Source organism: Pongo abelii, chromosome 6 (assembly GCF_028885655.2).
Source record: "Pongo abelii isolate AG06213 chromosome 6, NHGRI_mPonAbe1-v2.0_pri, whole genome shotgun sequence".
In the NCBI taxonomy this organism is placed as follows: Eukaryota; Metazoa; Chordata; class Mammalia; order Primates; family Hominidae; genus Pongo; species Pongo abelii.
Window position 1 is genome coordinate 84001985 of NC_071991.2, and position 16873 is coordinate 84018857.

The 16873-nt window shown below is 37.8% G+C and overlaps 1 protein-coding gene across 8 annotated transcripts in view; it reads right to left on the bottom strand.

The window, feature by feature from the left end:
• ANKIB1 (ankyrin repeat and IBR domain containing 1) overlaps window positions 1-16873 on the bottom strand; it is a 158352-nt gene that overhangs the window by 34856 nt on the left and 106623 nt on the right. For all 8 annotated transcript variants that reach the window (XM_063725743.1, XM_054559496.1, XM_063725742.1 and 5 more), the window contains 3 exons: window positions 16248-16392; window positions 14702-14868; window positions 5087-5175 (listed from right to left, as the gene is read on the bottom strand). In XM_063725743.1, the coding sequence (XP_063581813.1) occupies window positions 5087-5175; window positions 14702-14868; window positions 16248-16392 (401 nt within the window). The remainder of the gene's footprint in view (window positions 1-5086; window positions 5176-14701; window positions 14869-16247; window positions 16393-16873) is intronic.

The window sequence follows — 16873 nt, forward strand, 5'->3', positions numbered from 1 at the left end:
TATAGTTGGCCAATTATTGTTCACTTTAATCCTCGCCCTAAATTTCATAAACATAAGTGGCCATTACTGGTCACTATCTTTCAGTGTGGAGGACACAAATCAGTAGAGTGAGAAAACTCCTAGGCTTTTCTTAACAATAACTGGGACTTTCTCTGCAGCCTTGGCTTGGTTCCTTCTCTGGTAGAACAAATCTCAGGTGTCTTCAGCCTTTTGTCTCCTATCATGTTTTCAAACATTCTTCCATCTTTCCAAATCAAAACCCCCTTTGGGATCTCCCTAGAAGTAACCATGTATATACCATCTATACCATTTTCTAGCTTTTCTATTTCTTTCCTCCTCTTAGTATCAGGATCATTATCATGAGGAAGGATGTTTTTTCACAGTCTCACCCATAATCTGTTCTCACTAGCCAGGCCATTCTTCTTCCCCTTCCCTAGCAAAAACTTATCTGTGGGTATGGAATGATTCATCCAATTTTAATATGGTAAGGGATAACTAAAAACAGCCATCTATTTAAAAATACTTGCTTTAAAGAGTTTTTCTGCATTCTGATACCAGACGTGAGATGGATATGCTGTGTGGCAGGGCATTTTTGTTTCTCTTGGCCTTGGTATCTCCCTCTGTAAAATCGGGGTAATTTGTGAATTAAGGGCAAGTAGGGAAATGTATTACTCTAATTAGACCACAGGCAAAACAGAAGATTATAATGAACTTGAAGAATTGTGGGAAGAAACCCCAAAGGGGGTTTTGATTTGGAAAGATGGAAGAATGTTTGAAAACATGATAGGAGACAAAAGACTGAAGATACCTGAGATTTGTTCTACCAGAGAAGGACTATATAAACCTAAAAGATCATACCCACAGTTTGAGACTGCTTAAGTGAATGATCAGCAGTCACCTAGTAAGTGATCTGTTCTTACAGTTGGAACCTTTAAAGATGAACAGTTCTTTCAGGGTAATAGATCAAATTTGGGGATAAAAGACTGGGAAAGTGATGTACAAAGCCATTTGATACCACAGGATAGTAGCACTTTGAGAGGGCCAGTGTATCGCTTAGTGCACACAAGGAGATGAGTATTCATCTCGAGCTCCCAGGACCCAGGATCTAGACAGCTGTGGAGATGCTAACTCACCTCGGAGGCTGGGGTGGGGATTTGGGGGAAAATAAAAGAAAAATACTTGCTTTATATTTCAAACATTGCTGGGCATTTTCAACTCAAGAATTGAATAACATGCTAGACTAATTACTTCTTGGTGCATTAAATCTTTTAGGCAACTAGCAGGCACACAGGATTTACTACTTAAGATTATTTAATCTGTAACCCCAGCACTTTGGGAGGCCGAGGCAGGCGGATCACGAGGTCAGATCAAGACCATCCTGGCTAACACGGTGAAACCCCGTCTCTACTAAAAATACAAAAAATTAGCCGGGCATGGTGGCAGGTGCCTGTAGTCCCAGCCACTTGGGAGGCTGAGGCAGGAGAATAGCGTGAACCCAGGAGGCGGAGCTTGCAGTGAGCCGAGATCACACCACTGCACTCTAGCCTGGGTGACAGAGCGAGACTCTGTCTCAAAAAAAAAAAAAAAAAAAAAAGATGATTTAATATATCTTGTAACTCTCCTGTATATGCCCCCTCCCACCTGAATTACCCATCTTAAGCCTTCATCTCCTCTCACCTGGTCATTCTGAAGTTGTCTCAGAACTAACATTCTTACCTAGTTTCTCAATAATCTCCATTTTATCATCCATACTTCTGCCTGAGTGATCTTTGTAAGTAAGCATCTTCATTCATCACTCTCCTACTTAAAACCCCTTTTCAGTGTCTAGGATTTCCTAGCATTGTGCATAACCACCTCTTTGTGCCCAATGCTTGATTTGGACTCCTGTCTGCACAGTCTCATCTCTCAATGCACCACTAAACTGATTGTATGAATTATTTGCAGTCCTTGAATATGCCATGCTACTTCACCTTGCCACTTCACTCTATGCCTGGAATGTCTTTCCTATTCTGGTTCATGTGAAGGACATCTATCAGCTTTCAACATGCAGCTTGAGCATCAATTCTTTTATAAAGTGTTTCCTAACCCTCTCCCATAGATAACTGGCCTCCTCTTTCTTTGTCCTTCCCCTCCCCTAAAAGTTAACACATACATGAACAATGTTCTCTCACATTCATAACACATTTTTCCTTAGTTTTGTATACAGTTGCCTCTCTAAAACATAAACTTCAAGAGCATAGAGGGCATTTATTTCTGTATTCTAACATAAAACAGCACTCAATAAACGTTAATTAAATAATGAAGATAACATTTAAAATTAACAATTTATTCCTAAGTTTCTTAGCATCTTTTCTGAGTTTCAGATGAACACTTTTAAAATTCCACTGGACATCTCCACACATATGTTCTGTAAGTACTTCAAGTTCAGAATGTCCACACCAAAACTCATTATTTTCCCCGGAAAGTTACTTGCTTATCTGAGTTTCCTGTTTCACTAATGGCATAATTTACCCTCCGACTCAAACTAAAAATTCACTGTCCTACCTTTAGTCTATCTTTTCTTCAATTCACCCTTCATACTCATCAGTTATCTTGATAAAAATAACTTTTCTGATACTGCCACTTCTCTACTAAAATAACACACTTTATGGCTTATTCTATTAGGAGGATAAATTCAAACAATTTGGCAATAACACTCACAATCTGGCAACACCTACCTTTCTAGCCTCATCTCTTCCAAGTTTCTCCCATGGACCTTAACCTTAAGTTCTAAAGAAATGTATAAAGAAATGCAGGTAGGTGGACAATAGCAAGCCATTCATAACAGAAATATAAATATTTCTAGCTGCCAGAAGCAAGAAAATAAAGCAAATTCCAATTGTTTTGTCACATCTAAAGGTGCTGCAGGGTAATGGTATGAATCTATTTATGGAAGACAAACACATATACACACCCATACATATCAGGAGAATAGGGGAAATGAGTGGGTATGAAGAGCAATGGCTAGTACAATGAATCTAGGGAACAAACACAATCTATAAAGGCATTTTTTTTTTTTTTTTTAGATGGAGTCTTGCTCTGGCATCCAGGCTAGAGTGCAGTGGGGCAATTCGGCTCAATGCAACCTCCGCCTCCTAGGTTCAAGCGATTCTCCTGCCTCAGCCTCCTGAGTAGCTGGGATTACAGGTGCACACCACCATGCCGGACTAATTTTTGTATTTTTAGTAGAGATTGGGTTTCACCATGTTGGACAGGATGGTCTTGAACTCCAGACCTCAAGTGATCCACCTGCCTCGGTCTCCCAAAGTGCTAGGATTACAGATGTGAGCCATTGTGCCTGGCTTAAAAAATCTGTTGACTAAACGGTGCATGAACAGGACAAGAATGTTTAATCAGGCTTCACTATAAAATATCCAAAGATTATCCACTTCTCTTTGCTCCTGATAATGGACATGAAGCCTTCGCAACAAGTGAAAGGAATCTCTCTCATTATCAACTAATAAGTGGCATTTTGGTTTATATGGTAGTCTCTTCTCCATGGGTCAGAATAACCCTGAGTCAGTGGACAAAATGAACCTCGTAGATCTAAAATGCTGAGGACCAGCCCTCAGGCAGTGGTAAATCCCCGATATAATACAAGCCTGCAAAGTATCATGGCCGCCAGGCCATCTCTCTCAACACCACTTTAGTTGCTGACAGTAATTACCTACTACGAGGCAGAGATGCTAAACTCCAGTTCATAGCTCATTGCCTTCAAGAAGATTCTTTGACACCCTTTCTTCCCCCAACCTGAGTTTGTCATTGTTTCTGTACTCTCATCTTTACTCAACTATATCAGTTATCATACGATACCGTAATGTCTGACTGCTTCCCTCTAGCCTCTGCATGCTCTGAAGTCTGGCATCATCTTTATTATGTGCTTTGCTCATATAAGTGTAGATTTTTTTTCTTTTTTTGAGACGGAGTCTCGCTCTGTCGCAAGGCTGGAGTGCAGTGGCACAATCTTGCCTCACTGCAATCTCCACCTCCTGGGTTCAAGCAATTCTCCTGCCTCAGCCTCCCAAGTAGCTGGGACTACAGGCACACGCCACCACGCCCAGCTATTTTTTTTATTTTTAGTAGAGATGGGGTTTCACCATGTTGGCCAGGATGGTCTCCATCTCTTGACCTTGTGATCCGCCTGCCTCTCAGCCTCCCAAAGTGCTCGGATTACAGGTGTGAGCCCCTGCGCCCGGCCCCTATAAGTGTAGATTTATTGGGTGACTTGTGACATCTCAAGCTAACACCATTATAAGTCTTTTTTTTTTTTAAAGACCAGAATTAATTAATTTTCACTTATATTTTTTGAGAGAAAACAGTTGTCATAAAACACTTTAGAAGATGGGAAATTATTGCAAAGCAGATTTATCTGTTAAATGTGGGAACTGCTATTAGGAAGGCTTTAAAAAGGAGTCCCCTCAGAGATTCAAACCCATTCTGTTCATAAGGCACATGCCCTGTGTCTTTCAACCCAATCTAAGCATTAGTTTTCCTCTGTAAAACAGGATTACTAACATCAGCCTCATATCATTTCTGTGATGATTAACAGAGATAATGTATTTACAGAAGTCTCAGTGACAATACTTGTCTATATGGTATTTAACATCAGTAAATCTATAGAACCATATAACAGCAAGAAATTAACTTGCTGTATCCTTCACTGGAAGCTTTCAGGGATATGAGAAGCTCACTCTCGTTACAGATCATATACTACTTCCACAAAGTACAGAACAACTGGTTGGCTCACCCTAGGATAAAAGAAAAGGGCTATAGGAGGAGGATTAAATGGGACCCCCATTTACCCTGTTTAACTTCAGCTGGAAAGTAAGTCTGTTAGAAACATGGAACTTGTCCATGATTCCTCCTTGCCAAAACTCTATTAATCTCCAAAAGGAAGTTAGTCAAAGGGATTGTGATGTTAAACAGGAGAGCGCTTGCATTAACAAATTTGAAAACCTCTTAAATAAAGACTAAAAAAGATACGACCACATTATCTTTCGAATGCTATCAGGAAATATGCAGCAAAGCTATCTAAAATTCCTCTTACGTTCTTCTGGTTTCATTTCGGTTATTTTTTGCAGCCAATTCTTCCATGTTTGGCAGTCACAAGGCTCATGTGCTTCACCAAGGCACTCCCTAAAGAAAATAAACATAGAAAAGACAATTTTAAAATATTCTTCGTCAACATCAAGGTAAAAAAAACGTGTAGAGGCCGGGCGTGGTGGCTCATGCCTGTAATCCCAGCACTTTGGGAGGCCAAGGCAGGTGAATCACCTGAGGTCAGGAGTTCAAGACCAGCCTGGCCAATATGGTGAAACTCTACTAAAAATACAAAAAATTAGTCAGGCGTGGTGGCACATGCCTATAATCCCAGCTACTCAGGAGGCTGATGCAGGAGAATCGCTTGAACCTGGGAGGTGGAGGTTGCAGTGAGCTGAGATCGCACCATTGCACTCCAGCCTGGGCAACAAGAGTGAAACTCCATCTCAAAAAAAAAAAAAAAAAAAAAGTAGAAAGTGTTCTTCCAATTTTAAAGTTGAAAAAAGTAAGGCACAGTGACTAATGAGAGATGGAGCATTTCAATGGAGGCACTAAAAATGAGATTCCAAAGCTTGATACCATTAGACCACTTTTATAAAAAAAAATCAGTACATTCATTTACATATTTCAAAAGTTCTAAATAGATTAATATTTATAACTTAGATTTGCAAGCCTTCAGAGCTTTAAAACATTTGAATCAATCACATTTTATCCTCATTAATATTTTAAATTCTTGTTATTCAAAGGTGTATTCCTGGCCATTACTGAGCAGCTTTTTAGACATGCAGAAGAACAGGCCCCATGTGATTTACAGATTAGAATCTATATTTTATCAAAATTACCAAATGAACCTTCTTCATTTTAAAGTTTGAAAAACACTGTTTTAAGTCGAATTATTGTAGTTACTTTTACCTCTGCATCTCCAGGTAACAGCTAGGGTAACTCAATTTACTTTTATTGGAATTTGGGAAATTTTGATTTAAATAATTAAAAACATCAATTTACCATTTGTAACTCTATTTTATATTCTTTCCATAGCTATTTAAGAAGTCAAACACTAAAACGAGCCTAAAGCCTTGATGAACTGCCATTTTAATTCAAGATGATGCTATATTGTATAGGACAAAGGTAATTATTCCAGTAAATGAAAAAATATTATTCGGAGGAGGGAACAACCCAATCTGGAAGCGATATCATCACCATCAGTGCTATTTTAAAAGATTTTATTTACAAAGGTTAAGCTTGGGCAGGGAGTGGTGGCTCGTGCCTGTAGTCCCAGCTACTTGGGAGGCTGAGGTAGGAGGATCACTTGAGTCTGGGAGGTGGAGGCAGTGAGCTGAGATCATGCCACTGCAGTCCAGCCTAGGCAACAGAGCAAGACCCCATTTCGAGGAAAAAAAATTTAAAAAAGTTACGTGTGTTAAGAAGACACACCAACCGACTCAAGTAGTCTTAAAAACTAAGACGAAATTAAGAATGCATCGATTATACTTCACATTTGTTAAAATGGTGATTATTAAAAAAAAAACAGAAGTTGTTGGTGTGGATGTGCAAAGACTGGAACCCTTCTGCACTGCTGATAGAAATGTAAATGCTGATGCAGTTGCTGTGAAAAATAGTTTGGTGACTCCTCATAAAGGTAAACTTAGAATTACCATATGATTCAGCAATTTCATTCCAAGGTATAAGAGAACTGAAAGCAAGGATTCAAACTTGTACACCAACATTCACAGTATTATTCACAACAGCTAAAAGGGGGAAACAACCCAATTGTCTATCAACAGATGAATGGATAAACAAATTGTGCAGTATACAAACACACACACACATTCACACAATAGAATATTCAGCCATAAAAAGGAATAATATTTGGATACATGCTACACTATGAAGGAGCCGTAAAAACATTTTGTTAAGTGAAATAAGCCAGACACAAAAGTACAAATATTCTAGAATTCCACTTACATTAAATATTTAGAATAGGCAAATTCATAGAGAAAGAAAGAGAGTGGTTGTTACCAGCTTGGGGGAGGAGAGGATGGGGAGTTACTGCTTAATGGTTATAGTTTCTGCTTGGGATCATGAAAAAGTTCTGAAAATGAAAAGTGGTTATGAAATGTTATAGTTGCACTGTGAATGCAATTAATGTCACCGAATTGCATACTTAAAAATGGTTACATGGTAAAAAAAAAAAAAAAAAGTGCACCAATTGCCTTGAAAGGGTAATTTAGTTTCCTTACACTCCTGACTTATCATCTAATCTGGCGCTTGGGAAATCTTTTCCATAATTGTGGTTTTACAGAGCTCCTAGCAACTTAGTGGTAGCTTAACAGACATTCAAAAAATATTGGGTTGATTAAAATATGGAAGTGAGCTGGGCACAATGGCTACTCGGGAGGCTGAGGCAGAAGAATCAATGGAGCCCAGGAGTTCGAGGCCATAGTGTGCTACTACCACTCTGTGAATAGCCACGGCACTCTAGCTGTGCAACACAGCACGACCTAATCTCTTTAAAAAAGTGGATATATAAAGCCAGGAAACAACAGATGCTGGAGAGGATGTGGAAAAATAGGAACACTTTTACACTGTTGGTGGGAGTGTAAATTAGTTCAACCATTGTGGAAGACTGTGGTGATTCCTCAAGGATCTAGAACTAGAAATACCATTTGACCCAGCAATTCCATTACTGGGTATATACCCAAAGGATTATAAATCATGCTACTATAAAGACACACACACACATATGTTTATTGCAGCACTATTCACAATAGCAAAGACTTGGAACCAACCCAAATGTCCACAAATGATAGACTGGATTAAGAAAATGTGGCACATATACACCATGGAATACCATGCAGCCATAAAAAAGGATGAGTTCACGGCCTTTGCAGGGATGTGGATGAAGCTGGAAACCATCAGTCTCAGCAAACTATCACAAGAACAGAAAACCAAACAATGCATGTTCTCACTCATAAGTGGGAGCTGAACAAGGAGAACACATGGACACAGGGTGGGGAACATCATACACTGGGGCCTGTTGGGGGATGGGGGGCTAGGAGAGGGATAGCATTAGGAGAAATACCTAATGTAGGTGACAGGTTGATAGGTGCAGCAAACCACCATGGCACGTGTATGCCCATGTAACAAAACTGCACGTTTTGCACATGTACATCAGAACTTAAGTATGAAAAAAAAAGTGGATACATTAGATTCACTTTAGTGCATATTAACATCAATTCTGCTTTCCAGAAATGTAAGGGATACCTGTGATAACTGTTAATTTTAATTTGGCACACATGCTAGCAGACATTAAAATAAGAAATATGCCACAGATCTAGGAACAGTGTTTCCATATGGTGCCTGCAAACACAGGTGGGAATGCAGAATCTACATTTCTCATGACTCATTTTTTTAAAAAGCTTGTTTGTCATTTGCATCTCAATAAAGCTAAAAAAAAAGCCCAGAAGTACAAAAAGCCCTTATATATCTGCAGTAACTAAAACAAACAAATGCAATCAATGAAATAAATTATTTCTATTAAGATTTTTTTCCCTGGAGACTTTTTTCACCTGGAGATTAAACAGCATATTCAATATCCATTTCCTAGCAGAATCAGCGCTGGTAAATACTGGTTTTGCTGTCAGAACATTTTCTGAAAATGTTCTGGGGGAAAAAAAAAAGAATCATGGGGGAACAAAGCCCAGTGTTTTCAAATAAAGTCTGAAAAAAAAAAAAAAAAGCCACTTCTTCAAAAGGCCATAATTGCTTATCAATGTGCTTGGCTCTCCAAGACTGTGCTGTATTAGATAGCAAAAGAAGGTTTTCTTTTCCAGAACCTCACAGGAGGACACAGACTTGTTGCTTCCTTGGTTGTGAGCCCAATCAGTAGGACCACTTCAGGGTGTTATAACTGGTTGGTACAGTTTCTATTAGTTTCCAATGCAATACTTAGAAAGGATATTAAAAAAAGAAGCAGCTTATAAATAAAAAAAGAAGTTACAGCATGGACTGTGAATTAAAGAGGTTGAGGTTGCCACATTTTTTTTTTTTTTTTCAGACGGAGTCTTGCTTTATGGCCCAGGCTGGAGTGCAATGGCACGATCTCTGCTCACCGCAACCTCCGCCTCCTGGGTTCAAGTGATTCTCCTGCCTCAGCCTCCCGAGTAGATGGGATTACAGGTGTGCAACACCATGCCCAGCTAATTTTTTGTATTTTTAGTAGAGACGGGGTTTCACCATGTTGACCAGGCTCATCTTGAACTCTTGACCTTGTGATATGCCCGCCTCGGCGTCCCAAAGTGCTGGGATTACAGGCGTGAGCCACTGCACCTGGCCGAGGTTGCCATTTAATACTATAAAATATATTTAAAAACTACAGCATCTGGAAAAATAAACTCAGAATTCTCCAAAGTATAGTAATAACAATGCCACTAAACATAGTAATTGACAATCTAGATGATCAACGTAGGGAAGAGAGGTTATTCTGAGAAAAGTAGTGAAGATGCTAGAATGCCAACTTACTAAAGAAAGTTTTTTTTTTTCTCTTTCTTTTTTTTTTTTTTTGAGAGAGTCTTGCTCTGGCACCCAGGCTGGAGTGCAGTGGCATGATGTTGGCTCACTGCAGCTTCCACCTCCTGAGCTCAAGCCATCTTACTGCCTCAGTCTCCCAAGTAGCCAGGACAATAGGTATGCACACCATGCCCAGCTAATTTTTGTATTTTTTGTAGAGACAGGGTTTCACCATGTTGCCCAGGCTGGTCTCGAATTCCTGGGCTCAAGGGATCCGCCCATCTCAGCCCCGCAAAATGCTGGGATTACAGTCGTAAGCCACTGAGCCCGGCCTAAATTCCTGAAGAAAATTTTAACCAATGACTGTTGACAAGTATTCTAAAGTCCCTGGTATCTGTTGCTGAAACTGCTCTCAAAATGTCAGTAAAACAAGAGTATGGGGAGGGGAATCTCAGGACACAGCATACTGAATCTCAGCCAGAGACACCAATAGGGTGGGTTTATTCAGGTAAAAAAGTACCCTGGTAAAAGATTATAAAGAAAAAAAAATAGTTGCCTAATCTAAACTCCTCCACGTAGTTCAAATATGATTGGTTAACCTAACATCAAGTGATCAAGAAATGGCTCTCTTCTTGAAAATGTGCCAGTATGCACAACTGGTTGCATGACTATACAGTGGTTCTAAAGGGCTCTGGAAAAGGAAAAAACCTTCCACTAAAGTTTTAAAATTTATTACTTGCTGGAAGAAATTCCTACCCAGAAGTTGGCAATTTCAATTCAATGCCATTTTAGAACTTTTTATTAATAAGCAATTCTGAGTGAATTAAGTAGAAATCTTCATTTTTATGATTCTCCCCTTTAGCTAACATTTTTTAGTATACCAGGTAATGTTCTAAATACTTCACATGTACTACTCACTTAATTCTCTTAACATCTCTTTGTAACTGGTACTATTTATCCCCACTTTACATGCACAGAAAGGTTCAGTAACCTATCAAAGGCCATACAAGTAAAGAGTGGATAAGCTAAAATTTGAAGCTAAATAGTTCTGGAACTTGCACTGTATGTTGACTGCATCAGATAGAAAGGCTTTATTTTATCATATTATTTTAGAAGAGGATGTTTATCACCAAGCCACAGAACTAGTTAGTGGCAGAGCTGTCTCATAGGCAGGTCCTGTATCTCCCAGATTATTATAACTCTGTACTCTGTTGAAATTTGATAAATTGAACCCTCAAGTGGTATTTATTTATGCAGATGTGCTACTCTGCAGAGAGTACACATGATATTTAAATAAGGTCTTATGATTGAACTGCCAAATAAGTAGTATCATGTTTTTATTTCTGGGCCTGTGAAGAGCTGGAAAATGTTTTGCTAGTTGGCAGGAGTCTGATACTTAAATAGCTAGATACTGCCAATCTAGAAAAATCTATTTTTCCATAACTAGAGCTGTTAATCTAAGGGCTTAAAACTGGTTTTGTAAGAAAAGATGAGACAAATTATTAGGTCTACAAATACAGATTACTTCATCTATTTTGTCCAGAGGACTCCAGGAGAGTCCCTTGGCCTGTGAGGTCTGTGGAGAGGGAGATGATGCATGCAACTACTGCTCTGAATAAAGGAGTAGGTATTGATCAAAATCCTTATTGTGAATGTTGGAGAAAAAAGATACTTTCAGACTTTTCTCCAAACTTAAAAAGTCTGTACATTGTACTCTGATCCACTGGAAACTTAAGTGGACTAGAAACCTGATACTGTGGTTTCTCAAGTTGTACATCACTATGATTCAAAAATTTGTTCTTTTTAAATACTTTTTTGCAGTTTCAGTAAATAAATGCTCAACCGCTAGGTAATATAAACTCTATCTTATTATTACTATTATTGTTATTATTATTGTCTCGCTCCGTTGCCTGGGCTGGAGTGCAGTGGCTTGATCTCGGCTCACTGCAACTTCCGCCTCCCAGGTTCAAGCGATCCTCCTGCCTCAGCCTCCCAAATAGCTAAGACTACAGGAGCATGCCACCACACCTGGCTAATTTTTTGTATTTTTAGTAGAGATAGGGTTTCACTGTGTTACCCAGGATGGTCTCGATCTCCTGACCTCATGATCCCCCTGCCTTGGCCTCCCAAAGTGTTGGGATTACAGGCGTGAGCCACCACACCTAGCACCATATTATTATTTAGAATATTTCCTGCCAATCAATTTCAGTGAATAAAATATGTTTGACTGTCTATGTGTTTAGAAGAGAAATTCCAAATAAGGTTTTCAGTTTTCAATTCACACTGGTGATTAAAAGGGACCAGAGTAAAAAGAGAGGAAAGAAATGGCCACCATACCATCTTAAGTTTGGTGGCCAAGAAGTATTTCTGACAACAAATCTGTGAAGAGTTGTCTCAGAGAAGAGAGACACTTTGTGTCAGTTCAGAAGACAGAGAAGTTACACAGTAGCATATTTTATTTAATTTAATTAAAAAGAAAAAAAAAGAGGAAAAGTCATTGTTTCAAGTCAGAACCCAACTAAGTTTTGAATATTGTCTTTAGATAATTTTGCCCAGATCACACAAATTGTAATTATAAAGGCTAGGGGGAGAAACCATGCTAGCTTCAGTTACAAAGGGCATGGAACTTGGTGAACAGGTAGAGAAGGGTATCCTGTGGTGGGAAGGGGAATGCCTATTAATACTACTTGTCTCCCAACAACGAATATATTTAGTTATATCTATGCAGATATCTCCTGGGTATGGCTCAACTGTTTCTGTCATGTATAGTTCTTGAAAAGAAGAAATTATTATTGTCTTTTGTTATGGTTTTTGTAGTCATCTTTAGAAAATTATTTCTGAGCTTTTGAAGAAAGAGAAGCAAAACCAGAATCATTTGCCTTTAATTTGTGAAGATCTCTCTTGCAAAGCGTCTTTTTGCGTCAACAGATTTTGCTTCTCATTGAAATGAGATAAGGGCAACAGAAAGCATATGACAATGTCTACTTAGATTTTAAAATTATAGACAAAGCTCTTACACTATATGAATAAGGGTATAAAGCTAAGAAAGCAAAAAAACAGGAACTGTAAATTAATGCCTAGCGACATGAAGTAGGCAATGCAAAAAAAAATCCATCCTATAACTTAATAAATACCAGAACTGAAAGACAAAAGATTAAGCTGAAGAACTTAAATCTGAGTTTGTCCTTCACTAAAACTTATTTTTATTTCATTTAAGTCACCTTCTTCTCTTCCTCTCTGGTGCTATGTCCAAAAAGTGATGATTTTGTTAGGTTCTCTACTACCTTAATGAATAGGAGAAAGAGTAAATAATTACCAAGTGTGACCTTAGTCCATGTGGCCATTCACAGATCCCTTGAACTGGGATAAAACTCAAAGTAGGGCCCGTGATCTTGGTATATAGTCTCCAATGCGTCTTGAGTATAACCAGCCTGATATTTTGGGGTATGAGAAAAAGTAAGCTGATGTATTTCTCCAAATGTTATTCTGGAAATTTACAGTTTATAGCATCGTCTATGTTTATAGACATATATACATAGTTTATAGAGTCTGATCTATATTGGTAGGTTTTTTCCATTAGCTTTCTTATCTTCAGTCAAACCAAACTTATTATTACTTGCAGCATACAAAGAGAATGGGGACAAACTCAAGAAATTAAAAGCTAAACTACACTGAAAACTGGTAAAAGCTAGATCACAGAAACCACAGTGCTTAAGAAGACAATGCCAATCGAAGTTTCTTCTTTTCCCTTCAAAACTTAATTTTTCTCTGATCTCTGCAAAAGCTAATCTTTTTATCTTTTAGACATTTTCCTAATTTATGTTTTCCTTCTTCATAGTTTCTCCAACTAATCCTCTAAATCAGCCTTTTTTCAACCAGGATTCCAGTTTTGTGGGCCATGAAGTCTCTGTCTCAGCTGCTCAATTCTGCCGTCATAGCCCAAAAGCAGGCACAGACAATACATAAATAAAGTGACATGAAATGGTGTGGCTGTGTTCCAACAAAATGTTATGTTTAATAATAAGTATAGACAATAGTTTGCTGACCCTTGACTTAGAGTCTGGGGTTTGCAGTTCAATAAATACTTTTAACTAATGATGATGGAGAAGGTAAGAAGTAGACCAGGGTAGGGATAGTTCCATAACTATACCTTCCTACTATATAGCAGTGATACAATTAGTTTCTGGTTTGATAAGCATAAAAGTAAAGACTAGAATTTTATATCCACCTAAAGTGTATCTATGCATATGTGGTAATTCTGGAAATGAGCAAAAAACAGAATAAATACTGTAGCTTTTTTTTTTATCATTTAATTAAAACAGTTAACTGAATCTTCTGTGAATAAGTAGAGTGCTGATGGCTGACACATATATAGTCAAAAGAGTATTCAGAGTTACACATCCTTTCCAATACTGATTTATCATCAGTTTGTACTTATTGAGTACTATCAGGCACTAGAAACTAAGCAAAACACAAGAAACAACGAGCCTGCAGTCACTGATTCCTGACTAGAATTGTGCATTAGCATCTCCTGGGAAATTTTTAATTTTCTTTTTTTAGAGCCCCACTCAAAAACCTACTAAATCAAAATTTTACTTGTTAGGGCCCAAGATAAAATTTTGTAAAAGGGACCTTGGTAATTTTGGGAGCTCCTGGTTAAGAATCACTGCTAGAGGCTTATATTTTTAATGAAAGGTTAAACTCTAAACATTTTCTAATCTATGGTCAGCAATTTGGTATTATAGTTTAGGCACATGGGCTTTAAAATCAAACAGCTAGGTTCTAATCCCATTTCTGCCAATTCCTAGCTGTATACCCCTGGGGAACTTCTCTGTGCCTGAGTTTCTTTATCTGTAAAATGGGCATAATAACATCAACTCAACTCAGCATTGTTGGGAGAATTCAATATATAAAAAATAGCTGGTGTAGTGCCTGGCACACACTAAGCACACAACAAATATGAACTATTACTACTTATTACACATTTCTTAAATTAAGAAGAATACTACCAAGGATACTACAATTTAAAAGGCCTGACTCAAGGTGCAAAGTCTCTTTAATAACTATTGGAAAGAAAGGTGATTAGGCTGATTCCAACTTGTCTTATACTAACCAGCAGAAGAGGTGTCCTTTTCCACAATCAACAGCAGGAGCTCTCAGCAATGGGAAGCTGAGTGTATCAGATCCAGATGTATTTGACCCTTGTTTCGTTAGTCTTACTGCTCTGTCACAGCCTGGAGTAGGACACCATTTAATGGCAGGATTATTTTCAACAAAGGCCTGTTTAAACAGCAATAACAAAACACAAAAGAAAATATTTTAATGCTAAATTCTAATACAGAGTGTACCTCTATGGTAATTTACTATAAAGCAAAGAAAGAAAAAGAGTGAAATAAAATGCATGGAGTTGTCAGTCTCAAGAAATTTAAACAGTACTGGAAAATACTGAAAAAATTATTAAGGGGAAAGTGGCAATTAACTTAGTAACAGAATTATTTTTAAAATTTATGTTTTCTTTAATCTAAAAACCATGTAAATGATGATAAAGCAAAAATGTAATTGTTTGCACAGAAAATATGTAATTTTAAAATGTTTTCTCATACAATGTGTCACTTTTCTGATGAATATAATTGTTAAGCAGAAACATGCATGTAGCTGTATTAGAACAGTAAATTTAAATGGTACCCAAATAATACATAATAGTCAATATTATGATACTTTCTATGTTAAAGAAGAGAGGGGCTGGGCACAGTGGCTCAAGCCTGTAATCCTAGCACTTTGGGAGGCTGAGGCAGGCGGATCACCTAAGGTTGGGAGTTGGAGAACAGCTTGGCCAACATGGAGAAACCCCATTTCTACTAAAAATACAAAAATTAGCCGGGAGTGGTAGCGGGCGCCTGTAATCCCAGCTACTCATAAGGCTGAGGCACAAGAATTGCTTGAACCTTGGAGGCAGAGGTTGCAGTGAGCTGAGACCACACCACTGCACTCCAGCCTGGGAGACAGAGTGAGACTCCATCTCCAGAAAAAAAAAAAAAAAAAAAGTAGGACTTGTCTTTTAAAAGTTCACATATTAGACTCAGTAAAATCTGCACAAAGCAGTTAAGATGTAACTTTTAAATCACACACGCAAAAGAAAGTAACTTGCCTACACTTACAACTTCTGAAAAAGAATGAAGACCAAAAAAAGATGAAATAAACATTATAATTCATTATATAAACCTATTACTTGGAATAAAAATGATAATAAACTTCCAAGTTGGAATTCTTTATTTCCAAATATTTTATTTAGGAGCATGAAAGATAATGTCTTTTGGAAAACTTAAAGTAGGTAAAATCTAATTTGAACATTATCTTGATCAATCAGTTATTAAAGTGCAACAGGCAAATTAATGAAAAGTTCTGATAAATAGTTTTATTTTAAATTTTGTAAATGACCAGTACTTTAGCCTTTCCCCTTTCCTCTTATTATTATAAAATAACGCTTTAGCGTCAAACTTTATCACCATTCCTTTATGCAACTTTTCTGATAAAGTGTTTCTAACAAAAGAGCCATTATTTTGTTTTCAAAAATAAAACAAAAAGAAAAAATAATGTTATAAAGGTTTAATAAAATCAAAATTATGGAAATTGGACAGTTAATTGGCAGTATACCTTACCTTAATATCAAACTGTAGGTATCGTTTGTCCATCTCCTTTGAAACTACACTTTCTATGATATCCACAGGTACAAGTTGGAAGCAATCATATGCAGGGCAAAAAATGTTGTGAGCTTCACCTTCTTGAATTTTCAGATTCAAAAACCTATTAAAACGATCAATGGACATCAAAGGAGCAAGGATTTTAAGTTGTGCATACATTCTAAGGATTTTCCCTTTTCTTTCCTTTTTTTTAGAGACAGGGTCTCATTCCATCACCCAGGTTGGAGTGCAGTGGCACGATCACAGATCACTGTAGCCTCATACTCTTGGGCTGAAGCAATCCTCTCACCTCAGTCTTCTGAGTAGCTAGGCCTTCAGCTGCATGCTGCTATGCTGGGCTAATTTTTAAATTTTTGCTAGCGATGGGTCTTGCTATGTTGTCCAGTCTGGTCTCGAACCCCTGGTCTTAAGTGATTCTCCTGCCTTGGCCTCCCAAAGCCCTGGGGTTATACACATGAACTACTGTGCCTGGCCAATTTTCCTTTATGCTGAATTTTTTGTCAGAGTATAATTAAAATAATACCAACAAAAGTGTGAAACAGCAATTGTAATGCACATTATCTGTTAAGCCATTCATTTTATAT